Source organism: Corvus hawaiiensis, chromosome 14, assembly GCF_020740725.1.
Source record: "Corvus hawaiiensis isolate bCorHaw1 chromosome 14, bCorHaw1.pri.cur, whole genome shotgun sequence".
Taxonomy (NCBI): Eukaryota; Metazoa; Chordata; class Aves; order Passeriformes; family Corvidae; genus Corvus; species Corvus hawaiiensis.
Window position 1 is genome coordinate 181,092 of NC_063226.1, and position 27,422 is coordinate 208,513.

Sequence of the window (27,422 nt, forward strand, 5' to 3'; positions counted from 1 at the left end):
GAGCCCAAAACATCTCACTCTGGCTGCTGGAGCCGCCCACGATGCTGGAGGGTGAGGATTAGGCAGCCCCTATGTCTCTACAGGGACAGGGTGTTTATTCAGGGCTGACAACTCCATTTCCTTTGCAGACAGAGAATTCCTGGGGCACCGCTGGCAGGCGGCGTGGGAAGGGCAGGGGGACCCAGCAGTATTTGGAGTGTAATGCTGGGAACAGGGAAGGAATCAGTGCTGTCTGCAGAGCAGAGACTCCTCTGAAAATCACTGAGAAGGTTATTGCTGGCCTTGAGGGAAGGAAAGATTTTATTGCTATTTTTGTTATTGAAAGCTGAAGAGATTGAGACTGTACATACAGAGAGCTATGTATAAACACACACATATTTTCCACAGCAGAATTAACACACATGGAATTTTCTGCTATTGCAATATATACATTTACACTTTTTTACAGGAAGACAAACCCAGTTATCTTATATACCAAAATTTCACCCTAAAGAATTTGATGTTGCTAATCCTCAATGGCAAAACAGAAATACATGGTTAGCAAGGGCTTATTTTCCATGATTGATAACCTGAACCTTGTACACTTCAGAAATCATCACCAGTATAATGAGGGGCAGTTTGAGTTTCCAAAACACTTCAACCCCCTCTAACACCTGAAAAATGCTCTCAACTTCATACAGACTGTACAAATCCTACCATCAATGAAGCAAAGATAAGAGATACAAAGAGATACCCTCTTGATGCTACCACCATGGCACCATCTGATAATCCCCAAATACATGTTGTCTTGCAGATGGAGACCACAGATAAACAAATCCCATGAACAGGAAAGATGATTTTAAAGCTCTCCTGACAGACACCATCTAATTACAAACACTTCCAACACACTAAAGAGTGTATCCTGCTAAATAAGGACAAAAGTCATAATTACCTTTAGGCTAGTACTGCCCTTTAAAACAGCCCTTTCTTGCTTTCCACACAGAGCTCCTTGAGTATGCTTGGCATATTTCAAATAGGAAGGGAACTGGCCTCTCTCACATCCCTGGACGCTCGCGGCACCTCCTCCTCTTCACAGACACACCAGAGCAGCACCAAAGTCCAACACAGACAGTACAATGGCTGATCTTTGTTGAGAATATGTTTCCAAATTAACTCAGCTACTCAATACTGAGAGACACGCTTTACCCTAAAGAAATTTAATCCATGCTTAGCATGGGGTCAGCCTGCTGTCATTACAAATATTAAAACCTGTAGCTCCACAGCTCCAGTTGCATCTACTGCTCTGCGCATTCCAGGGATATACCCACCTTCCTTGGGCTGTTTCTGAGTTGATCTATCGCCTGCGTTCACTTGGGTTTGCTCCTTTGGACTATGCAAGTCCCATCCCCTCTGCCAGCTGGTGCATGAACCATTTTTCCTGCCCTGCAGTTGCAGGCAGTGCTATCCAAGCATCACCTTCAGCCCTAAGCAGCGATGTTCCCATCTCCGTGGAAAGGGAAATGGTAACAGAGAACCCAGGTGTGCGCTGACCCCCTTGGCAGCTGCTGGAGGATGGGATATTACAGTTGCACAAGAGGAAGTAAACAGCCAGGCTGGGATGCTTGAATGCATCTCTCTGGTGTGTCATTTTCTCAGCCATACCCTTTTTCTTCCACTTCAGTAATTTCAGAAAAATAAAGTCCTGCCTTGAACGAATGCCTTTTTTTTTTCTAAGGAGCAAAATAGTAAAATATATCTCAAATCCTTCAATGAAGAGGATAATGCTGTAAGCTCAGTCATCAGGCTGACAAAGTCCAGATAAAAATGGTGGGAAGAAAGATATGCAAAAAATTCCAGCACAAAAGCAAGTAATAACATTTAGAACTTCTTCATGGGGAAATTGTCTTGAACAGCTACTGTGGAACAGTGGCTATGTGGAAAACTCTTCTAGGTCAGCTACTGTAATGTAAATATACTCAGCAGCTTGTTCCAGAATAAATTCCTCATACAGAAAAGTCCTCACTTATGACCTAAAAATTACTTTTTCCAGCACAATCCATCGATAGTTCCATTCATAACTAAAAGACAAGCTGCAGCTAGAAGACAAATAGAGGCAGAAAAGGCTTTTTCGCTTCTAACTCATGGAAGATCAGGTGGATGTAACTAAAACCGCATTTAAATCTACACCTATCATCTGAGGATCTGCATTAAAACGCAATTCTGACTTCAAGAATCACAGACTGCAGCTCCCCTCGGTAAAACGCTCCGGCTGTTTCGTCAAGCACCGCGCCGGGCGAGAGCTCTGCACTGCCGCACCGCCAGCCTCCGCCAAAGGCAGCGAGGGGATGAGCAGGAGACGGTGTTTCGCGACCAGAAGAGCGCCCGGCTATTCGGGAAGGACGAGAATAGCAGGCCCAAACCCGTGTGCGGTAAGCAAGTTATCAGGACCCAAAATCCCAGTCCCGCGACGGGAAACGCAGAAAAGTTAGGGAAAGCCGGGTTGTGTTTCGAGTCCGAGCTGTCCACAGTTGGACAACCCCCGGCAAACCCCCAGCTGGGTGCCAAGCCCGAAGCCCGGCGCGGCCGCGATCCCTCCAAACCCGAGGACGGGGGCTGGAGGCGCCCGTCCCCCAGCGATGCGGCGCTTCGGGCGCTCGCTGACCCGGCTGCCCCCACTGAACCTGCCTCCGCCTCCAGCGGGACTGGCGGCGCGGCCGGAGCTCCGCCAGCATCGGCGAGACAGAGACAGGCGGGCGGCGGGAGCGTCGTTGTACCCGAGGAGCGCCCAGAACACAGCCACCGCGCCGGCTCCGAACCCTCCGCTCCGGTGCCGCGGTGCCGCCACCCCTTTCAGCGGGGACACCCATGGGAGCTGCCCGGAGGCATCCCTGCTGAGCAGCTGGGACATCCGCGGGGACCCCCGGGGGATGGAGGTGGTCGGTACTCACGGCGGCGGGCGGGCGGGCGCGCAGCCCCGGGGCATGGCGGCAGCGCGGGCGGTGCTGCGGGGCGGCAGCTGCGGCTCTGACCCGGAGCCGGATCGCAGCGCGGGGAAGAGAAGGGAAGGGAAGGGGAAGTGACAGGCGGTGCCGCCGCCCCGCTCCGCCCCGCTTCGCTGCTCGCTGTGGGACGCGGCCCGGCCGTGCGGCCGCAGCTCCCTCCGCCGGCCGCGGGCGGGAGGCACCGGGCGGCCCCGGGGAGAGCAAGAAGCGGACTGCAAAGGGGAAAGGGACATGGGAAAGGGAAGAAGAGAGAGGCCGGGGGTGGGGGGGAGGAGGGGGAAGGAAAGGGAAAAGGGAGAGGGAAAAAGTGAATCGGGAAGGGGGAGGGGAAGGGGAAGAGGAAAGGAAAAGGAAAAGGAAAAGGAAAAGGAAAAGGAAAAGGAAAAGGAAAAGGAAAAGGAAAAGGAAAAGGAAAAGGAAAAGGAAAGGAATAAAGGAGAGGAAAAGAAAAATTTACATGGACAGGAAAGGATGGGACAAGGAAGAAATACCCACGCTATTGGAACAGCAATTGCAGCAGGTTTGCACCACTGAGAAGAAAAACACTGCAGAAGGGCCCATAAATAAAGCACAGTTCAGTTGAGGCAGTGAGAGCTCAGAGATGATGTATCCTCTGCTGCCTGTGCCCATCTGTTGGGGGAACATTCTCCTGCAAGGAACAGGAAAATCCCCAGATACTTCAGCACACCAGCAGGCTGCAGCATGGACAGGGAACAGAGCACTGCACTGATACCCAGGGTGAAGCCCAGCCGTAGGTCCCAACCCCATGCAGGGACACCCCACACAGCTGGAGCCAGGAGTCTCTGGGACACTGGGTCACTCTGAATTCAGGCAGAGCCATTCTCCAGTGCTTGTGCTGGTTGGTGTTGGGCAGGAGCTCTTGCTTCTGACGTTATCCAGCTAAGAGAGGTAATGTCACTTTGGAGTGAAGCTAAAGCAGAGCAGGTTTTGGGAGTACATGGATGGGGAGCTTAGAGGGTGATGATTTCTCACCTGCTTTCCCATGCCTTCAGTCCAGGTAGTTTGTTGGAGGTTGCAGGCACCTCCAACAGCACAAATAACCTCTATGCTGCCCATGATAGTAACAACCCTCTGCATACTCTATGATCGTTCTGGACAGCCAGGTTTAATCCAGCTATTGATTTATCTTGCAGATACTGTTCTTAGTTCACAAAATTCAGACCTTGCCAGAAGTTCTGTTGTTGTATTAGCAATGAAATGCTGCTGCTGAATGAAGGTCTTGTACTTCTTCAGCAGCAAATGATGCTTATCTATTGATCTGCTGTTGTTATATGCACACCAGTGTCAAGAGCAAAAGCAAACAGCTCCCATTTGTGTCCACCAGAGCAAGTTAGGCCAGGAGCTTTCTACGATTTTTCTCTTTCCTCATGATCTCTTCCCTGTCTCTTCTACACTAGACTCCACCTGGCCATCAGGACAGAACCCTTTGTCTTCCACTTTCCACCTCAACCCACCTGCATCCAGCTGGCACAGCCTTAGCAGTGCTCACTCACCGGACCAACTCTTGGGTCAGATACACAGCTCAGATGTTGAAGCCACAGTATAAATGAAGCACATTCACGATTTCTGCACTGGCCCTCAGTCCAAACCATGAAAGAATCCTCTAAGGACACTTAAGCTCCAATGAAGTGCCCATGTCTTTTGCCTAGTCCTTTGTCTCAGCAGAGCTGGGTTGACAGACATTCTTATAACTTGGATCAAATCCTAGCACTGGAAAGCTTTTGGAAAGTTTTGGACACAGTCTCATTGTTTCACCTCATTGTAACACTTGCCTGGTTAGAAGGATGGGGCAATTCCCCTGCTTGCCATCTCTTTTAGGACTAACACACATGAAACAGCAAAAGATTTCGGGCTTCAGTCCTGAGCTGAAGCTAAGAAATAGTTTTGTTATTTATACTCTGCCATGAGGTGGATTCTTCCAGCTCACACCTCCAGCCTGTAGAATGGCTTCAACTTGATGAAGCAAGCTCATAGCAGGAAGGTCACAGAGTGTCCTTCTGCCCCTATGTCCAAATGTTTCACTGCTCCTGTAAAACATGAGAAGTTGCTGTTTGCCTCACTTTGTCTTTCGTCCACCTCCCGAGTTACCAGGACAACAAAGAGTAGGAGGGAAGTGCCTATGTGTAGCTCTGAAAGAGTAATCTCTATGCATACCCTCCTACTGGGAAAGATTGGCAAGCAGTATCTGTTCAGTGGAAGGTGGGACTTCGGTTTCCACCAAAAGCTGCTGGAAACCCTACCTTCCACACTGACCACCCTTCCTGCATGCTGGCAATGGCCAGTGAAGTGGTGTATTCCATGGCAGCTGCAAAAACATCCATGACAAAAGCAAATGGAAGGCAGAGTACAATGAAGCCATGGGATGCTAGGATGGGATGCTAATATCATGTTTGAGTTTCCCCAGGATAAGGCCCTTTTGTACAAGTCAGCATCCAGGAAATAAGTTGGGAACTTTCATTTTCCTCAGAACATCCTCTTTTGCTCACATCTGCAACAAGAACAGAATATTTGACCTTAACGTGCCCTGTCAGTTTCAAGACAGAAGTGGCTCAGGTCCACTAGGGTACTTCTTCGTATCTAAGGAGCAAGAGCCCACTGTGGCATTTGGAGAAGGGCAGAATTTGAGAGAACCATCAGGGTTTGATTGTCATATTCATGGTTTGGGTAAGCAGCAGGATGGCTGTCGTGGAATTCAAATGTACTAAGCCCAGACCTTTCCTGATGTTACCCTTTTCTCAGACTATGTTGCTGAGGCAGAACAGATTCCCTATCCTGTGCTCATCTTCCTAATGATGATCACTGCAACTTCAGTGCTGATACATCTTGGAAGCAGAAGGTTCTCTGCCTATTCTGATGCTCCAGACATGTTTCCAGGGTAAATGTGATGCAGTAAACCCCCTCCCAAAGGGCAATGGCCCTTTCCAAGGCAAACTAGGGATCAGGCATGAGGGAGGATCACCCATAGGAATGCTGCTTAGTCTCCTTGTCAAGATGTTCCAAACACAGGAGCTTATAGAAGGAACAGATGGCAGAGGCTCTGCCTGAGAGGACTCAGAAAAGCTGGCAACACAGGAGAAAAGTCAGAAGGAAGCATAAGCACTCTGCCTGTGCCATGTCTTGCCCACCATCTCAGCTGTCCTACCTCAAGCCTTCTTCTGCATGAGGCTTCCGAGGGGAGCTAGGAAGAAGCAAAACTCATGTCTTCACTTGGCATTCTAATTTGACAATACTTCGGGAAAAAAAATAATTAGAAGAAATTGTTTTCATTTCACTGCAAAATTTAAACTCGAGCTTGAGAGGTTTGAGTTTTTATCCAGCTTTTGAGGTCTCCTCTCACAGCAAACAGGAGAGGAGCACATGAGTGTGAAGGAAGTTACTGAAGGCTCAGAACGTTTCAAAAATGAAGTGGGTTATAAATCAAAGTTAGATAAAGAAGTTAGAAACCTTGAATTTATTAAAGCCAAGAAAGAAAATGCACATGGAGGATCAGAGAAACACCCAGAGACGGACACACCGTGTTGCCTGTTTTGAGTATTTGAAAATTGTGGAGTGTGACCGCAGTACTGCAGAACGAGCTTTCAAAGCTATGAGATGGCACTGCACGACAGGTGAGGACCGTTCCCCCATCCTATCTTTCAGCAGTTTAAGATTCCTATTTTTAAAAATACTTTCCACCACAACCATTTTATGATTAGTTTGCAAATAGAAAAATAAAATCTCAGAAAAATGGAGGAAATCACATGGTCAGTGCCAGAAGACTGGAAACAACTGATTTCTTATGCGATAGGCCTTCTGGGATTATCAATCTCTCTCTCTCTCTACATATATGCTCTTAAAACTGTGCTGCTGCAGCAGGCTCCAAGAAAGGCATCACTGGGCAACAAAAGGCCAGGGAGACAGTTCTGGAATGAGCACATTTTCATGCTGCTTAGCTTGAAGCATTTTAGTTTCTGAAGAGAAGAAAGGCCCTTTTCATGTTTAGACCTTCAAGGGGAAAAAAAAAGCAGGAGCAGAGCTATTGTGGGTTGGACTTTTCTCACTGTGGTGCGTGAATATTCTGTATAATGCCCAAGGATGCCATCCCTGCTTCTGGCAGACTTTGTCTACAGAATGTTTTTTTCCACAATCTTGAGCATATTTCAAACAAGATAGTGATGACACTTGGTTACAGGTTTCTTTTTTTACTGTAGGAGTTTAAGTGTGATACAAAAGTCTTTAAATAGTAAATAATTTGATGGCAAAATTAATTGAACTCTGAACTAATTAATTTAGGCTCTGATCTTGCAAATACGAGCTATAAGAATCTACACAGAGGATCAGGAACAGCCACAAAAAAGATATCTTTTGACTTCATTAGGATTATTTTTATGTGTAAGGAACAATTTAATATGTGTTTGGCAGAATCTTACACAACAGTTGCAGGGGATGAAAAAATACTGTAGTATTAAGAAAACTTCACCTTCCCATTAAAACAAGGCTAAAACCTGCAATTCCTTCTAATAACGAAAAAAAATTATGAACAGGTCCAGGCAAAAGTCTGTTTAGACAGACCTCCTATTATTGCTACATGTTCTGTCTCAAAAGATGAGAATCTGTTAAGCTCAGAGTCAATATACTGTTTCCAAATTCCCCAGACTGAGTATTAAATCATCCATGCTCGGATTTATGTTATTAATACAAAAGATGAGGAACTGATACCAACTTTTTCCCTCTGATATCTGAATTCCTTTCAGAAGGCTGATCAAACTGGCATGTTACAATAAAAGAAAGGATCTAAGTTGACTTACCTCCACTTTCAGGAGTGCGCAGCCTTTCAAGAACTCTTGAATATTACTGATGCAATCAGCTTCATTTTTAGGCTCCAGGCAATACTAAAGAAAGAAAATCCACTGATCTCATGGCATTGCCTGTGCTGAGAAGGCCTGCATGAATATTGACATGTGCATTTTATACTGAATTAGGGAAGTTTCTTCAGGGGGCGGGTGGGGGTGGCAGGCAAGCTGTTGAAGCAGGAAGAAAGCCACTGAAGGAAGTGATGCACACACAGAAATGGTCGGCATCTTGTTTTGAATGTCAGCATATGACAGTGTCCTAAGTGACGGTGGGAAATTGATGACCTTAAACAAGACACTGCCCTGAACCACCAAATGTAAGAAAAAGAAAAGGAGCTAGCAAAACTGCTTTCTGCATAATGAAAGGCTCCTGTTTCATAGGGTGGAGAACCTGTTATGCTGTTTTTTGGGGTTTTTTTAAACTTCTCTTCTGTGTTGCCAGTTCCTATCTCTAATTGGACTCCTTCCCTTTTTTATCTCCTGCAGATTCTTATCACGCTTATGGACTGTAAATACACGCCTTGTCAAACTGTAACAGGAGGCATTCACATGGCTTCAATACCAATGGATTTGCTGGTCTTGGGACAGACCAAATGGCACAAATGCCAAGGGCTATTATTTACTCCTGTCCTAATCTGCTTCTCCAGTGCATTTCCTGACTAACAAAGCATTTTGCAGTAAGAGTTCTGAAAGAGTGAATATATTTACAGTCATAATTAATGATAGTTATGTAAATACTGATACATTGCATATCCTTCTATTCAAAACCAAAATATTCTGATCTCTGGTGAGCCAAGTATTTCCTGCCACTGACTGAACAAGTGTAAACGAGCCAACTGCAACCTTGCAGGGTTTTCTTCTGGATGTAGAAACAAAATCAAAGAACTAAAGCTACAACCATACTTTGCTCTCAATTAGAAACTTAAATGTAAAACGCCTCTCTCTGAAGCTCCTTGCTCCTCTCATTTACCTAAGTAACTATGCCTCAGAATGCCCAGGGCAGAGTTTCACTGAGCAGGGCTCTGTCTCAGGCTAACGAAATACATCAGAAAGCATTACCTTTTCTGCAGATCCCGGAAGAAGTCGATTAATGAGTTTACAAAGCACAGTTCCATCTTTCAGAGAAGTTTTCAGGAACTCCTCCGGATCATCTACTATTTTCTTAGGAGAATTTAAGACTCCTAGTGAAATAAGCCACGTTACAATCTGTTCTTCTGGATTCATGGCGGACAGATCTGCCGCCAGTGCTGTTCTCCTGTGCAACAGCGTACTGGAACCCACATCCGTGATTACATCTTCCTGATGCAGCTCAACTGTGAAACTACGGGGTTTTTTTGGTTTTTTTTTTTTGTTTTTTTTTGTTTTTTTTTTTTGCTTGGTACAAAAACCAAATCTTAGGAACCAAAAGTAGCTACTCTAAGGTAAAAAACTGTTGTTAAAATAAAATAGTTTCCAGCACTCAGTAGGAGACAGGGAAAGCAGATTGTTAACTACATCTTTGAAAAATCATTGAAAACACAAGAACTTTATATGAATAGTTATTACACCAAAAATATCTCACTTAGGAACTTCCTCCTTGTGGCAGCTGGCACCGTATCACCTAGTAAACTTGGTCTGAGCTTCAGGTTATTGCTCAAAGAAATAAATTTCTTAATACTGTAAATAACAATATATTTACAGTGTTAAAACAGAATTCACAATGGTGATGTTTTGGAGGAATGTTGCACTAAATAGATATTTTTGACTTTATGTGGCAAACGTAGTTATTCAAATTGCCTTTTACAGTAGTTTTCTATTGTCTAATTTTTGAAAATAAATTCTGATCATGCACTTTATGGACAAATAATGCTTCTTTTCAACTCTTGTGTAGAAGTCCACATATAATCCAAAATGGTTATTTAGAAGATGATAATGTCTCAAAACAATTATCTGGATAACTTCAAAAAGGTCAGGAATTTAAGTCATTCAAAGCTGAGAATAAAATTCCCAACTATTTCACTTGTCTTATTAAGATGCCCCTTTCCACCACCACTTCAGGATCCACTGTAGGTAGTTTTCCACCCTGCCCAGGGCAGTATTAACCATCACTGCTTATCACAGCAAGTCAGAAAAGTCCAGCCATTTTTATAACTGTCCTTTCACAAGAACAGATGGAAAATAAAGCAATTCTGTTCACTATGAAGTTGGAACATCATGGATTGAAGCAATCCAACAGGAACAAAGTATCCTAGAGACCAGAATTTCTTGGTTACAATGTTCTGAGCCAATTCCTACCCTGTTACTTGAAACCGCTGTTTTCAAGAAACCAGTGTTACCAAACTACTTATGATTTAAAGGGTAGGGAAAAACAGAGCAGGAGAGGGATAAATTGTACAGTTAAATGTGCATGGATTTGTCTCCACTTTGCAGGTCTTATATGACTGATACTGGGACCTACCTACGGACCATCTTAACAGCCACCAGTAAATGAGAACTGTCCTTTTAGGATTAGACACAATTCTGACCTTTTCCAGGATGAGTTCCAGGTCTCTGTTGTGTGGAAATACTCAGAACACATGGCTGCAGGCACTGTGAACAATAAAGTGGGCTACAGCTCAATCACAACTCACTGCTATTTGGTGAGGCACCTCTACTAACACGCGTGCAAAATATTTCAAAATAACGACTAATTGGCAATTCAGCTGTTTTTTTTTTTCCAGTTGTCATAAGCACTACTGCTTTGCAGAAGGGAATACATAGACTATTCACTTTCATAATTCTTTTTTCAAATCTGTAGGTAGCCAAGACAACTGCGAATGCTGATTTCTCAATGGGGACATGCATTTGGATATAGAAGACACTTCAGTCACCTCATCAGAACACAGCAGTTTCTGATATAAAGAGACATACTTCCAACACTGGGACAACTCCACACCTGCTTCACTGAAGTCAGTGTTACAAACCTGAACACCCAAGTACTTCACCCACTCCCTCCTCTAAAGGAAACCTTTGGTATAGATGGGTGGGCTTAGTTTTATTATTATTTCACATGCAGCTGCTGCAGCCAAGCAGATATTAATGGCTGCAACTACAATTAAATGAAAATACTTCCCACATCTTGAACACTTACCAACTGCTTGAAAGACGTGCAGATTTGGATATTCAGAAAGCCCAAAAATTCATGGAGTTTTTGATTAGTCACTTCAATCCCAACCTTACATCTTTTAGAAAGGACTCATCTAAACACATTCCAGCTTGTTTACCCATGCCCGCACCGAAATTAATTCTGTGGCAGACCCAGGGTATGAAGGTAGAGCCAGTAAGGAAGGAACAGCATCTGGTCTGGTCTTTGGAAAGACTTCAACTTTGGCTATTTGCTGATAGCAACAAATCAAGTGAATCGTCGATCACCTCTTGCAGAGTTATAAATACTTATTTACAGCCTGATTTATACCAGTGATGACTAATAGCACAGTGTTATTTTAAAAGGGGCAGCATACACATCACAACAGCATGGCGACAGGAACAATGTAAGAACAGCAGTCACATGTTCAGACACCATTTTTGAGTGGTGCTTCTCAAAGTCACACATAAGCTTAAGTAATTAACTCTTTTTTTCCAGCAGAGGGAAAATACTCAACCACAAAGAACAGCACTGGAGTATTTGTCTGCTGCAAAATCTACTGATACATTTCAACTGGTAGCTTTCAATGATGAAGTTTGACTTGGTGCATGAGTCAATACTGTAGATCAGGGTACATTCTCATTAATTAGGATTTTAGGTAGGCATTGATCTTACAGTAGCTGCCATTTTGGCATTACACTTTAGGTAGGATGATCCAGTTCAGCCTGAACAGCAGCACTGAAGACTGTAGGTTACTGCTGAAAAAGGAGCCTGGTAGTACAGCATGTCAGCCTTTCTTGCAGAAGAGATACTGAGATCACTTTGTAACAATAACCCTCCAAGATGTAACACTAGTAAATCTTTACCACTATCCAAGTGTCTGAGTAAGACATGTTTTTTCTCTTTAATTAGACAAAAAACCCCCAAACCCATAATACTTGTTAACAGTAAATTTATTTGCCCTGGGAAAGATGCAATTCTATCCATCTGCTACACAGATTTACTCCTAGAATCTGCAGCCCATAACTGAAGTTTAAAGTGATACCCTTATCCCCAAACCCAAAGTTTTAAATCTGCAGACAAGGTATGCATGCTTTTTCTTCTTTAGCTACTCATTATGAACCGAATGTTGCTTAAATGAAATCAGTTTATGTTTATCACAAAAGTCAGTATAAATTTTATTATCCGTGATTGTTTAAGTACTTCAGTTAAATTACGAGTTTTCTACATGAAATACCAATGCCTGAGGATTCCTCTCACATATATTGGCACATCAACATGTACGCATAAGAAAAATGCATCAAAATCAAGACAAAGTTTTGAATGAAGCACTTACTCCCAAGAGATGCAGTGCTGTCTAGTGTACATACAGGAACACTAATTATTCTGGGCATTCATCACTAACATTGTCTCAGTACACCAACACTCCCCATCTCTCATCCAGAAGGTCTAGACAAATCCGTTAATGTAATACAGCAGAACTTTTCATGGTTTCTTAGTCAAGTCCTCTGTATTTAAGAGGACTAAGACTCACTTCTGTGTAACTTGCTCTTTTTTCACTATAAATGGCAAGCACACACATGGGCAACCCAAGTACTTCTCTGCTGCAGGATGTGTGTGCAATGAATGGGCTCACTCTGGACTGTTGGAAGGTGCCAGCTACTGCAGACAGTGGTTGGCTTCCACCAGGAATTTTATATACGTCCAAGAGATCAGTAGTGCTACTTTCAAAGGCAACTCCTGAATGCTTATGCAATCCTCTAGAAAATGGTGGGCAACACTACACTTAAAACTCAGGCTGTATCAGCTGTGATTTGTTATTCTTCAATTTTCCAATGCATATCCACTGTTGCACTGCCACCTTCTAGTCACCGTAACTGGAAAAAGGAAATGCAAGTTAGTACCCTCTCAGAAGCCAAGAGACAAAAAAGATACATTATCTTTGAATTAGTTTTATATACACAGTGAATACATTGGGATTGTATTTGATCTGTTCCAACAGTATGAAAGCACATCAATAGCTAACTACAATAATCAAAATGCCCTGAGGACAACTTGTATTAATGCACACTCCTTGTGTGACACTGTCTCCAGAGCAGGTATTAAGTACTGCAATTCCTGTGTGTATTCCCTCTCCAAATTCCACCCACCACAAAATCCCACCAGCTCTTGATAACCTCAGCATGCTGCTCAGGAGTTCAGTAATACACTGGTATACATACTGGTACTAACTTGTAAGTAATAATGTGCTATAAATTAAATAAAACTTGTGACCAAGGGAAGGTAGACAGCTGGCAATTCCAATCCTGATTTTTCACAAACTTATTATTACCTTCCTTGCCGTAAGTTAAGGTCTATTTACTGTTCCCTTAACATTGGCACCATGTCTGTTAAGAATCTGGAAACATTTATAAACTGAAGACAAGGCTAATAAGAGTGCGCTTTTGTCTCTAATATCTGTATTTATTACAACATGGTCAAAACAGATTTACTAAACTGAAAAAAAGCACTAATTTTTTCAAAAGAAAAGGGAAGCTTTTTCACTTGTCAAGAATAATTAAGCTTCAGCTTCCCAGCTAACAGAGAGAACTGAGGCGCAAACATATGGAATTTTAACGTGTTCTGACACAACCTATACGATGATTTGTCAATACCTTTTTAAGTCTCCTAGAATGCTGTGTATTAAAGACAGTATTTGGTTTCTTCATTAGAGGATTTAAGACCTGGGTCAAACTATAAATTTAAAAACTGACTCCTAATGGTTTTTTGCAAGTGGGTGGGGGAGTGAAAGGGAAGTGCTACTTTTAGACATATTTCCCTAATCCACTTCAGTGCCACACTAGTGACATCAGTGATTTTTGAATGAAAAAGGTTAGGTTTTTTAACCTTTAGAAACACCTATTGTTCAGTGTCCTTTCAGTAAGACTCAAATTTAAGTACTTCAACAGTCACATTTTAAGAGGAAAACAAAGACAGCATTTGCTAGTGGAAATTTTATCAAGTGATAGAAAAATAAAAAGCTGGTTGGGGAGTAACTTTTGTTTTGCTTAACTACATGCTTCCCCTGAACAGAAAACACTCGTGATGATTCTGTATTTAATCTGAAACACAATCCAGTACCCTGAAACAAAGCATATTTTTCCTTCATTATCAAGGTAACAGCATCAATTTATCAGGAGTATTTATAAAACGTTACTGGCATATTCTGACAATGGCATTGCACAGTTATTGAGTTGCTGTTACTGAGACTCTATATAATAACTTGTAACCCAACTGAGGCTACAAAATCACACAGTATACAACAGATCCTATCCTTCCCACAAGATAGGATTTCCTTGGTAACAGTGACCACCTGTCAGATAAACCAACTGTACAAACAACAGCTTTTTCTTTTTTACCTTTTAAAAGTTGTTTCTTAGAAGTAGAATTTGAAACTAACAGCAAAATAAGTTCTTACATTTACAAACTATTTAAAAAATTACATAAAAGAGTACACATGCTTCTTTACATAAATGCTTCTCTTGGAAAAGGTAGTTATCCTTATCCTCTAACTTGTACTAGATTTTATCAAATTCTGCACAGACTATAAATTACTTCCATTTTTTTACCAACAGTTATTTAGTAGAGAAATATTCCAGAAAGCTGTGTTAGAATGACAGCCACTACCAATTTTTCCTTATGAGTTTTCAGAGAAACAGGAGAGTCACGCTTTCACATAAAATCTGAAGATAGCTGCTCTTGAATCGACTTAAATAGTAATTTTAATAGGGTAGACTTCAGAGCCATGAAACACAGTCGACCTAGTCTTAAATCATTCTGGAGATGCCTGAAGTCTGCAATTTAATCCCAGGACCTCTGCAGAGATCAATTCCTAATCGAAGATTATACTCAGTCTAATTGCCCATCCTGCATGTTAAACAAGACTGATTAAATATCTATACTGACATTCATTATTACAAGTCAGATTTTTATGGTCTGCTCTTACAAAAATTCATACTCAGTACTTTCTGCTACATGATGTAAAGTGCAATTGTAAACATGTTTTTCTTCAGCTGTACCCAAATCGGACCCGTTTTTGCAGCCAAGTAGTGTCTTGCTGCCATTCCTAACCTGGCTGGCTTACAAAGCCTTCTTAAACCTCCTCCTCCAAAATTTAAACAGAAGTCAAAAATAATACTTAGCCATGAAGAACACCCATTCAAACCCACAAACACAATGACCAGGAAACTTCCTTGCAGCTATTACACTGCTGTAATATCTACCTTACATATTGGTACAGGCACCACTCATGTCTGCCATCAACACAGATGAAACAGCATTATTTCAGTGGTATCTTCTAGAAGTTATCTCCCTGCAATTAAGAGAAGATACAACAAGTTAAGAAAAACACGTTTTACAGCACAAGTTAACCTACAGTAATTGCTTCCATTTCAAAACAATGGCACAAGTTTGGTTTGCATATTACTCGGTTGCAAGTTTTTACTACTTCTTTAAATGGTGGAAGATTCACTGGCTTGGAATGGACTGGAATGGCTTAGAGAGAGGTTGCATGGCTTAGGGATTCTCATTCCTTTTCAATGGTGCACTGCCATGTTAAATCCGTAAGTTGAATAACAAAATTTACTGAGGACTAAACAGTAGTACAAAGGTTTCGGGCTTGTGGTTTGGTTTTTATTTTTAGTTGGAGGTCTTCATGCTTACTATATTCAAGAGCATCTTTTGAACTTCATGGCTTTACCCGAGTTACAGCAACTTGCCACAGGTTCTGCTACATGTACTGGGTATCCCTGCAACGCAGTGTCAAACTAAACAGTTAGGCATCCAACTAAATGTCAAGTTTGCATTTCTTGCTTTAAACTCCCAATAGTTGAGCTGGTATTTGTCAATCTAAACCAATTCCTGATTTTGCAAGGCTTTAATTTTGTTAACATACTGTATATGCAGCCTCTTTAAACATCTTCACTGAAAGATACTGGTCACAAAATACCCCCTCCCATCTCTACATAGGAATATTCCGTCTACAGTGAGCTGCATTACAGCTTTAGTTTCAAAATTGAAATTAGGTGCTTTTTTGCAGTTTAGTAAATGCTTTTATCCAAGAATTGTTGAATTTGGAGAATTTTTTATGTATTGAGGTATTTATCTTTTTTCTTTAATCTAGACAGCACTTCCATTGCCATGACATGCAGGTTGTCTTACTGTACTAGAAGAAGGTAATTTGATTCAATTTCAATTTAGACTGAAAAACTAGTTTGCTTTGCTTACCATCTTCGCTGTTTCACAGGCATTTGATGCTTTAAATCAGCTGTGGAATGCTGAAAGATTCACTTGATTTTAGGAAGCCATAAGCCTTTGAGAAGTTGGAGAGAAAGACTTCTTTGCTTATTTTCTCCTTTGGAATCAAAGATGTTCCCTTAAAAGTGAAACACTACAGAGTTGCAAAAATTTGAAACAGTATGAGTAAGCATCGTTTTGCAGCTTCTTTGATGGAATTGGTCAATGGTTTGTGGTTTGGTTTTTTTAAACAGTATTCTGTAGCTGACTTACATGAACATGATTTTTTTGCAGGGGAGATTTTTAAACTCCCCATGAAACAGTAGGAAGGCAGAATATAGTATTATCCACTTGCTTTTTTGGCTTAAGTGAATGAAATCCTCTATTTTTCTTTACATAATGATCTGAAGGCATTTTGTACTGGGAATATTGTGACTTCAAATTCTAGGTACAACTGAGTTTTATGTGGAATCATCCCCACCACCCTCCAAATCACATGCAATACTTTCAGAATGAGATGTTGAACATGTAGAACAATCCATCTCCATGTTAGATGGTTGGATGTTGTGCAGAAGATCTTAAGAACAGCTTTGTTCCATTCATGACGAAAATCAGATGGAAGTGTGGCATTTCAGGGAAACTTTACTTTGAAAATTACAACACTAGTACACAGCTCAAGTTTATACATTTAACATCTGCTTTCTGAAAGAAACGTTAACAATTTTGAAATGATATTAAACATTGTTTTGACTTTTCCTCACAAAAGCATAAAAGTCATGGAGGGGAAAACTTAACAGGCAACAATAAAAAAAGGTTAAAAACAACTTTTCCTTTTAGTAGTCCTCTGGTAGTAAAGATAGAACAGCTTCCACATTTGAGAAGTAATCTGTCTTGGTCCAAAAGTTTAAGAGTGTTTTTAGTATCTGCTTCTGCCTCCACCTCTATCGGATCTGCTTCCACCACGGCCACCACCTCTGGGTGCCCCACGGCTTGAACTACTGTAAGAATCCCGAGGAGGTGGATAGCCCCTTTCCATGGATGGGGGAAGACCCCTGTCTTGTCTTCCAACACGATCACGGCCACTTGAGTAGACATCACTTCTGCTGCTTGAGTAACTTTCTCGGCTTCCATATCCATCTCGTGTGCTGCCGTAATCATCATAGCGACTGCTTCCACCATATGATGGCGGGGGCCCTCGAGCAGGTGGAGCACTACGTGAGTTACCTGCAGGGTCAATGGTCAGGTAATATGGCAACACCGTAAGTTATATAGAACAATTTCAAATCTGAATTTACAGAATTGCTGTATTAAAATGTTTACTGCTACTCTTTCATATGTATTGAGATGGTCTTAATATAATCTGCCACACTAATGGTATTTAAAGTGCGGATTGCATACCAGGCAGTGAGTGGATTTAAAGACTCTGAAGGAATGAAGACGGTGTTTGTTTATTCAGGCAGGCTCTTTAACTGGGTATTCCAAACAGCTTGTTATTTTAGAGAAGAAACTCAGACATTTTCCAGAGATAGCTGTCATTCTGAACTGTAGACTTTGCTTCTTTAGCTTATTTAACAAGATGATCAAATGATAACCAACAACTGCACTTTCACTGTAGGGGAAAAAAAGTGTGCCACTTCCCCCTAAAACACAAGCGACCTAGTGAAAGTCAGATTTTTTGACACCTGTACAGTTATATGATCCTCAAAATGGATTCTTACCATAACTCTCATATGAATCTCTGTAGGAGCCTCCACTTGGATGATCGGAGTAGTCTCTGTCACGTCCACCACCATATCCATCACGATCACTATAGGAGGAAAGACTACTAAGACTTAGTACAAATCACTAACACTACAGGCAAGAAGAAAGTGACGGGGGAAAAATCCAACAGTAGGTACCTATATCCCCTGGAGGGGTACTCATCACGTGAACTGGAATGACCATAATCACGATACGCGTAGTCTCGGGGAGGTGGTGCGTAGTCCCGGGTATCCCTGGAACTGGGATAATCTCTGCTTGAATAACTACAAAGAACAAAAATTGAGATGTTAGCCGTATGTCCTAACAGAAGGTCTGGAATCAAGACCCTTCTCTGAACAAAAAATGCTTCACTAAAATAAAACAGTGTAAGAATTTACCCATCTTTAGTGCTATAGCCATCGTCTCTTGGAGACATGTAGACATCTCTCCGTGACGGCATTGGTTCTCTGCGTGGAGGACCACCGTAACCATCTCTTCCACGTGATACAGGAGCTTCAGAGAAACAGTCCACATTTTAAATTTAATTAGCATTTAGCCATACAGAACACTCAAGGCAAGTGTCAGTAAATAGTTTAGAGCAATTTAATAGTATCTCTGGAGCCTACATTTAGAACACTTTGCATTTCTGCTTGTACAGTTTTAAAGCAGCACCAGAACAAACATACTCAAATTGCACTGAATTGTTCCCAACAGCTATGAAATCATATTGGTACAAAAGGAACCGAAAATTATTAAAACAATACACTATCGCACAGCAGACTGAAGTTAGAATCAATGATTTGCACCAGTTCCTAAAGGAAGACTAAGGTGCTACAGCTGACCAAGCAATTAATTTAGTCAGGAAGTCTTTACCTCTTCCTCCCATACTACTGCTACGCACTGGTCCTGAAGGTGCCGATCTTTTAGGTGGAGGGCCTCCACTTCGTGGAGGTGGACCTCTCTTCATAGGAAGTGGCCCTCGAGAAGACCCTAGAAGGATAAGCCATGAACGAATTATTATTTCTGTGATACTCACCTGCATGACCCTAAAGCCTGAATTACAACCTAAAGGTGCCATTATTACCACTACATGATCAACAGTAAACCTCTAAAACTAGACCTCAAAGCCTTCTCTTGTCTTCTAGCCACTATTAAATGCTACTGGCAGAATTGAGAGCCAAACTTTCCACAACCTAAATTCCTGTCAAGAACTGTCTTTTAGAACTTATCCAAAAGCTACAGGGTGTGACACAAGGGAAAAAGACAGCTAATATCTGTAATCAGTCACAGCTGAAATACTTAACAAGTTACTGTTCTCAGAAGACAAGAGCCACCTGGGAAGATGTACTAGAGAAGAGCCTACAGAGAGGGAACAGAGGCACTACCGAGTCTGTAGAACCTGCTACACAGACTCTTCAAGAGAGAAGCTTCATTACTTCCAGGGTTTTTTTTCTGCATTACAGTTTTTACCATTACACCTCAGGTGCTGCTTGCTAGCTCTTTTAAGTGATACTGAAAAGTCTGAATAAATAGCTGTATCTTAATGAATATCCAGTATCAAGTAATATACTATCCTTACACTTCAGAAAGCTTCAACTCAACAAACAAGGTTTAGCTGCCCTAACTCTCCCTCTGATCTGGATGGATCAGCCCTACAATTTTCTCAGTTTAGACCTCTTGCTATTAAGAATGAAAGGCAGTTCCCTTTCCCTGGTGGTAGAGAATCACTTTTTCAACTTGAATACCAGAAAGCTTCCTTTCTCATGTGCAAGGCAGGAGTTTTGCTTTTCTTTCATAGGCAAAAGTCAAGTGGAGTGTTAGTTGTAGAAAGGAATCTTCATATTTGGAAGCCTTTTCTTAAGGTGTACTTGCCTAATCAAAAATTTGACTAAACTGCCGAGATCATATTTCATCATTTTAATAAAGAACAAGGAGTGCACTATTCAGCTGTTTGACTTTTTTTTTTTTTCCAGTAGGATTATTGTCATCTTCCAATGGGATTGTCTTGTATGTTGTCGAAGTATATAATGAGAGAGGTCAATACATACCCAAGTGACTCCCTCTTGAAGGTGGTCCTCTTGCGCCACTTCCGCCTCTTGCACCTCTAAGGCCCCTGGGAGGACCTCTGCTTCGGGGAGGGGGTGGCGGCCCACGCCTACCACCACTTTCAAAGGATGGCTTGGTTGCTTGTTCCACTTTAATTGCCTTCCCATCTAATGACTAAAGAAGAAGCTGCTTTACTTACTGCTCAGTCATGTTTGTATTTCTTAAATCAAGCCCCTCTTGCTTCACTATTATAGGGCTTCCATTTTATAAGTTAGAGCAATTCTAGAACTGATTTCAGTCTTCAGTATTAGTCCCCAAGTACTCAGCAGCATGTTGGGCCTAATTTCAATTTCTACAGTACTTCATTCTTGTGGTATTGATGGAAAAAAAACCACAGAGCAGCATCAGAAAGGACTTTCAGTGAAAACACAAGTGTCCAACGATTACGGCAGCCCCACGTCATTTATTCTGTAAACGAAACATGATATATGATCTACAATTTACTTTCAATTGCCACGTACTTTTGTACCAAACTAGGAGTGCACCCGTAGGTACAAGATTAAGCTGAAGATAACTTAGCTTCAGTCGGGATTTCTGGCAATGGGGAGGCCGTTTAGCACATTTTCTTGATGTCCTGATAAAACGGTGATCGCTGAAGTATAGAGAAGTTATGTCAGCATCTACACAGCAGATTGAGTATGACAATTCACCCCTTTTTTTCTAGTGTTTCAAGGTGGGTTTTCAATCAAGGTGACTGTCACAATTTACGCTATTACTTTTCCACAGTGAAGGTGCTTTGTGGTTGGGGTATTTTTGTTTGTGGGTTCTGTTGTGTGGTTGTATTTTTTTTTTTTTTTGGTAGGAAAAAAAGTAGAAGCTTTTTCTGGAATATAGACCTACAATACCAGGAAGTCTGCAGCCAACTATTATACCTCAAACATGAGCAGGTAGTAACATGTTGAGTAATTCAACCTAGTTAATCAAATTTCTGTATAATCTTTAGATACCACATGTTTGGATATTACAGCAGAACCAAGATCATAAGCTCTGCTGAAATTAGGTTACTGCATGCCTATCCTGGCAAACATGGTTTATTTGCTTTAGCAGTTATATATTTAACTTTGCCATGACAACTAATTAATTATCAGGCAGAAAGTGTTCATCGCGCTTCTTTGCTGCAATAAATGAACACAAACATGACTGCTAGTAATGTGTTAAATCTGCACTGCTAGTAGTATTTTATTGACGTACTGAATGTTTCTCGTTCTCTATCAAAATCTAGCTCTCTGAAAATTCACTGTAGTAGTGCATGTATTTTGCCACCTCATGGAGTTGTAGCACTTCTTTGAAAACCTGTGTGTACGTACACAGGTCCAACTTGATCCATTGTGAGGGGAAAAAAGTAAGAAATACCAGCAAAATCATACTGGTCTTGGCTTTGACTTCATGAAATACTTTACTTATGGACAGTTTCTCAAAAAGCCTTTTGGTGTGACAAACTGAAACATCCCAGGAGTGAGCATTAGTATCTCCAATCACTGGAACTTCTCAGTTTGCTTAATATTGATTTGCCATCATAATTAATCTCTCAGTTTCATCCTTCTCAAGCAGGAACAGTGGGCTTGAAGCCTTAAGCTTTGCTATGGCCACTGCTGTCCTCAATTTCATGGAAGACGCTTGACAGCTTGTTTCAAGTTTAGAAAGCAAACACTGTCCCCTTCTGCTAGCATGGGTTCTGAAAACCTGAATGCTGGGTTCAAGTTCTTTCATTTCTGTTACATAGGAGGTACAGTTTTCCTTATAATTTCTCCTCCTATTTTCTTCTGCCTTGTACTTACACATCTTACCTTGGCAAAAGATAGTTTCTTTGCAGACTGCTTTACACAAGCAGTCTTAAAAAGCTATTCCATAGGTCCAGAAAGACCTTTCACTAGGTACAGGAACATTTTTTGTTAACCAGAAAATATTTGTCATAGTTTGTCCTATTTCAAAGCAGAGGGGACAACATTTTACAGTTTCTTAGCTCAAAGAAAGGTCTTATCTCACCAAACATAAAAGTCACACAACCCATCTCAGAATAAGGAAGCTTTTTCAATGAGCTCAAAGCACCAGCAGTCAACATGAGCACTCATTAGTTTGTTTTTATAACCTTGATTCAGAGTGTTATAGCAGCATTTTTAGTATGATACAAGCACCAGAAAGTGAAGTCACCTTGGTGCTAAAAAACATTGAATTTAAGATACAAGTCATTTAAGGACAATAATAGATTGGCAATCAAAGTCTCCTATATGTGGAATGAATAATCTGTACAGATTTGTAAAGTGAGACAGGGAACCTTAACCAAACACAATTAGAGAACTATCCTGCAAACTGTTCCACATTCCAACAGAAAAGATGAATGAAATTTGCATAATTTTGGGAGTGGGGCAAGAAATCAAGTATTTCAAAGAAACTGTTACAATAACTTGAATGAAGCTGGTCCTAACACCACACAGGGCTTTCCTCTCCAATGGATCATTTCACTGGTGATGCTGCAATGACTCCATTTCTCCATGTTCCTTGATGGCACATTAAGTGAGTTTGCCTTAAGATTCACTTCTTAAGAGGCCAAGCTTCTGTGCATTGTATCACTTCTTCACCAAAGAACATAAAACACTTTCTGCCAATTAGAGTAAGACAACCTTCTGTAGAGTACAGTTTACACTGTAGGGATTGTAGCATCTGCTTCGATCCTCTTAACACAGAACAGCTGGCTTGGCAGGCCTACACTGGAATTAAATCTTTGGTTTGTGCTGATCTTTTGCTTGAGGTCATATCCTCTCTTTAATTATCCATTTCTTCTTAAGGACTTAGAAGATCATGAGAACAGCCCACTGCACCCAACAACCACTAGACCTGGGAGTATCCACATTTGTGTCCAGGTAAGCATGTGCATTTCGTGGCATCAGGATGCAGATTTGACTGCCATCATTTAAGATTCTTCTTAAAGCTGGGAAGCTGCTACAAAGTACTTCTACATTTCTTTTGCACTGCTCAGGCATGTTAGCATTGATTCAATTCAGCAGACAAAGTAATTGAAAAAAGGAAAAATCTCTACCCCAACTCTAAAATAATTATCTCCTGATCTCTTTCTGCAGGACAAACTTATCTTCAACAAGCAAGCTTTGACTGGTCTATGCTTATCCCAATATAGAGTGAAATATAGTTATTCACTTATTATCCCTCACCCAAATTGGTGCAAAACTCAGGATACGTGATTTTCATAAACATTTGCGAAGTAAAAAATCAAATGCAAATTCATTCTTGCAGAATCTATTGGAGTCAGCCTCTTCTACTGGCTACAGCTTCAAATTCCTTTGGGATTACAGAATGAGCAATCGACAGGCAGTGCAGAACTCTTCCCCCTGGCTAGACAGATCGCCTAACTCCTTACAGACTGCTTGAACTGCAGTCTGCACAGTGCTTCTGCTGCTGCTTCTCAAGTGCATTAAAATCTCAAGAATGCTCCAATCCATCTTTTCCAAATGGACAAAGAAACCTTCAAGTTGTGATTTATGACAATGACCTCTTCTCACACCAGGCCTCAAACACTGCTCTTCCTCAGACCTTGAGTGCAGAGTCCTTTTGGAGTACAAGCAGTAACTGTTGTCCAGAAGGCTTTCTGAAGATGAGAATGAGAGACCACCTCATGAATATCTTTCATATCCATGGTTAAAGCAAGTTGGACCAGAGGACATTCTAGGCCAAATCCCATTTGAGAATGTTCTTTTCATACACTACTTGCTGTTCTAATTTCAAAGCAGATGAAGATACTTCTAGATTTACAGTGAAGACAAACCATGAGAACAATGATCCACAAGGCCATCCCTTCTAGCATTTCTTGACAGTAATGCAGGTTGTGCATTCCAGAACAAGCAGACATTACCTCAGCCACAAACATTGTCTCATTTAGCTACTTTACCAAGCAGTACTCTCCCAAATGTTTCCAATGTGACCGAACACATGCCACAACATTCAAGATGTAGAACAGTTGGTGATTATTTTCAGAAGGATTTTGATTTGCAAGCTGCACTCCACAAACACGCAGATTAGTGACTGAGTTCCTTTCAGTCTGACAATTACCTATTGGTTCTTAAAATTACCTTATGTGAGGATTCAATGACTGTTTCAGAGAAAATAAAGTATTTAAGCACAGCAGTAAACAAGTCTTCAGAACTGTGGCAAACTAGACGGTGAAGAAATAAAAGTCAATAAAAGGAGCACCTCGAAAGATGTTTAGGCTGGTATAGAAGGAACGTCATTTGAACTTGCCACTCTCTGCCTTGACAAAAACTACTTGCTTGTTTGAAAAGGAAGCAAGTCTTCAAAGAAAGTAACCCTGATTGTGATAAGGTTGTCATGAAGCACCCAGAAACATCAGTACATGGAGTAGAAAACCCACTATCCTTCTATAACACATAGCCTGCTACAACACAAATATGACGTTTTACTATTTGTGTTCATGAACACTACAAAAAGCTCATTTTTTTTATTCCTAAAGTTACTTTACTTACTGACTGCAATAACTGACATTTTTCTTTCACTTCAACTTCTTGTACTAAGACAAACATATCAAAATCCCAAGTGTCAATTAATCACAATCACTAAATGTTTCTTCACCTTACTTGCATGCCATCTCAAGAGACACTGCTTACAAGGCCAATGCAGTGTGACCTCAACACAACCATTCAGATTATGCATGGAAAACCAGAGTCTGCAGTTCAAGTGACCTAAGATAGCTTTCACTGCCTGAAGAGACAGCACCTCTATGAAGATAAGCAGCTGTTGACCAAAAAATTGCTGACTTACATCTACCTTTTAAAACACATGCCACAACAGATACAGATTACAGCAGCCTACAGTTCTTTGACAAACTATCCTGGTATTATCTTGGAACTTGTGCTTCAAATTCCTGTATTTTTATTTTTAAAAACATTACATTTCTTATTTCTCTGAAAACTAGACCATTGCATTTTAGGGTGTAATGAACAAATTCAGTCGCTGGCTAACTGCAAAGCTATTGCACATTAACTGGAAAGATGCTCCTCACACACACCAGGCAGATCGATGATGCAAGTCACAAATGTAGATTATCCACAGGATACCAGACAGCTCATCAATGTTCCAGGACAGCAGGGAAGTCACAGTCAACCCATGTTAAGGGAACCGTTAATAGTTTTCAGGTAAGTCACTTCCCTGAAGTGTAATTTACAAAGTACCGCATTCAAATATGATCAAAAAGAAAAAAACCAACCCAAAAATCATTATTGAAACATGCAAGAATGAAGAGCTGATTGTCAAAAAGCCCTCCATCACTGATTAAGGAACAATAAGAAAAGAGAGTGTAGCTGACTGACAGCCAGACTTCATTTTCTATTGTCAAATCCATGAACAGGAGAAACAAATTTCGCCTTCATGGAGACAAAGATATTTTGTCAAATTTAAAGTTATAATTTGTCTCCGGGATGTTCTAATCCATTCTCTTTCCAACTTTTATTACAAGTTTATTTACCCCAAAGATTAATTGTCCTGGTCAGTAGCAAAAGCAATATATAATTGGTTTTAATTCCTACCTTTCCATTCATATCTCTGGCAGCATCTTTTGCATCTGCTGGACTCTCAAATGTGACGAATGCAAATCCCCTGGACTTGTTCGTTTCCCGATCTTTCATCAAAAGGACTGCAAAAAACAAAGTCACATCAGCTTTCCCTGTAATTCCCTGTAAGGAACACTTAACCTTTATTTAACCTTTTAAGCTCAGAACTTCTTAGAGGACATGTAAGCGCCATCATTTCAGATGATCAACGCCAAAAAAGTCATCATAGCTATGTTGTTGTTTGTTTTTATTATTATCATCTTTAAAAAATTTCTCTTTACCTTCCACAATGCGTCCATATTTGCCAAATACAGCCTCAAGGGCTTTCTCATTAGTCTCTGTGTTCAAGCCCCCAATGAACAGCTTCCCAGGACGATCTGCTTCAACCATTTTGATTCCGTAAATGACCTACTAAAAAGAATCAGGCCATTATTAACAAAACATCAGACAGCAATAGAGACCTCATAGTACATAAATGACTTCTGTCCTCAAAAGTACAAGCAATTTTCTTCAGAAAGATGTTGGGTAAGAAATATAAGGTATAAAAAACGTTTAAAAAATCACAATTTTTTAAATGGAAGCAGTATTAACAGTTCCTTCTTCAGATTATATAGTGTGTTTCAAGGATATTAAATAGAACTTTGAAAAGTAGAACAAAGCACTGTTAAAATGAAGCCATATTGGTGAATGTGAAAATTCTTCCAGAAGGGCTGTTCTTTTTGCCCTGGATGGCAGTTCTAGCACACCTTTCCTTTAAATCCTGGACGTTTCAAGTCATTTACTTAGTAAGTCGAAGTAACACAAAACTATTAACTCTTAAAAGCATCTCGGGTGAGTATTTCTAAATTAAGCTCATTCTCTGTATTACTTTAAGTAATACAAAGCCTGTGCTGAAGTCTTGGCCTACACAACGTGTGAGACTGAGCAGACACCAGACCACCACTGCAGTTCTACACACCAATGTCACAGCTACTGCCGCGGGGGCGGGAGGGCTTAAAAAAGAAAAACAACCAAGAGCCGAAGACAAAGCCAAACCTCTCCGTGCCTGGCAGGCCACCCGGCGCCTATGGACAAGGCGCTGCCCGCGTGTCTCCAGCGCGATGGCGGGAAGGCCCGGGACGACTCCGGTACACACGGGAGCGCGGAAAAAGCACCCCTGAGGGAGCCGCGGCGGGGCCGGGTCGGGCCGGGCCGCACGGGGCCCGGGTTCAGCCGCGCTCCAGGGCACGGGGAGCGGGGGGGCGTTGGACCCTCCACGGGCTCGGGCACCGCCACAAAATGGCGGCCACCTTCGGCAGCGGCTCCGCTCCGTCCCCGCGCCCGGCGGCCTCCTCGACGCTCACCCACCGCGCGACCCAGCTCCGTCCGGACACACCGGCGCGGCGCTCCTGCCGTGCCCACCTCGCTCTCCCCGGGGATGCTGAGGAACCCTCACAACTAAAATGGCGGACACCGCGCCTCACGCCGCCGGGACCACCCTCGCCCCACCGCAAACGCACGGGTCCCGCCGTCCTACCCGGAGCCGGGCGGGGAGGGAGTGCCGGCCAGGCCCGGCTCTGCCGCGCCTCTACTCCGCCGCAAGCTGCGCGCCACGCGGCCCCCACCCCGCGGACCTTTCCCCGCGGATGCCCGCAGCACCCCGCGGTGCCGCCCGCAGAGCCCCAGTCCGCAGCCGCACTCACCTCCACCCGCACCGATCTGCAACTGCGCAATGGGGGCGAACAAAGGCGCTGCGGGCCTTTATATCTTGACGTCACCCACCGGACGGAGCCCCGGATGCGGCGGCAGC

At 42.0% G+C, this 27,422-nt stretch overlaps 2 protein-coding genes, 1 long non-coding RNA gene and 1 other non-coding gene across 13 annotated transcripts in view; 1 reads left to right on the forward strand and 3 right to left on the reverse strand.

Annotated features, from left to right (window-relative positions):
• The window catches only part of ARHGEF6 (Rac/Cdc42 guanine nucleotide exchange factor 6), a 39,090-nt gene extending 29,975 nt beyond the window's left edge, over positions 1–9,115 (reverse strand). For 2 of the 6 annotated variants that reach the window (XM_048318989.1, XM_048318988.1), the window contains exons 1-2: positions 8,894–9,115; positions 7,790–7,873 (exon numbers count right to left, since the gene is read on the reverse strand). In XM_048318989.1, the coding sequence (XP_048174946.1) occupies positions 7,790–7,873; positions 8,894–9,058 (249 nt within the window). In that variant the 5' untranslated portion in view covers positions 9,059–9,115. Of the gene's footprint in view, positions 1–1,307; positions 2,051–2,927; positions 2,994–7,789; positions 7,874–8,893 lie in introns of those variants that run through there. The other 4 variants (XM_048318990.1, XM_048318992.1, XM_048318994.1 and 1 more) reach the window with 4 other exon arrangements.
• On the forward strand, positions 2,038–16,780 carry LOC125333220. The gene is made up of 3 exons (XR_007206805.1): positions 2,038–2,408; positions 8,321–9,255; positions 10,611–16,780. It is a non-coding gene; the product is annotated as an uncharacterized LOC125333220 (long non-coding RNA).
• A 53-nt stretch (positions 16,781–16,833) lies between these two features.
• On the reverse strand, positions 16,834–27,416 carry RBMX (RNA binding motif protein X-linked). Of its 5 annotated transcripts, none has more exons than XM_048319000.1 (9): positions 27,316–27,416; positions 25,915–26,044; positions 25,610–25,716; positions 20,000–20,171; positions 18,825–18,941; positions 18,350–18,464; positions 18,110–18,235; positions 17,930–18,018; positions 16,834–17,435 (listed from the first exon to the last, which is right to left on the reverse strand). In XM_048319000.1, the coding sequence occupies exons 2-9, from the start codon at positions 26,021–26,023 to the stop codon at positions 17,128–17,130; spliced, it is 1,143 nt and encodes a 380-aa protein (XP_048174957.1). In that variant the 5' UTR covers positions 26,024–26,044; positions 27,316–27,416; the 3' UTR covers positions 16,834–17,127. The 5 variants fall into 5 exon arrangements, with proteins under 5 accessions (XP_048174957.1, XP_048174953.1, XP_048174954.1 ...); XM_048318996.1 differs by having other exon boundaries at positions 17,930–18,033; XM_048318997.1 differs by having other exon boundaries at positions 17,930–18,033; positions 25,915–26,041; positions 27,316–27,410.
• On the reverse strand, positions 25,791–25,863 carry LOC125333499. The gene has a single exon (XR_007206890.1). It is a non-coding gene; the product is annotated as a small nucleolar RNA SNORD61 (small nucleolar RNA).
• Positions 27,417–27,422: the final 6 nt, after the last annotated feature.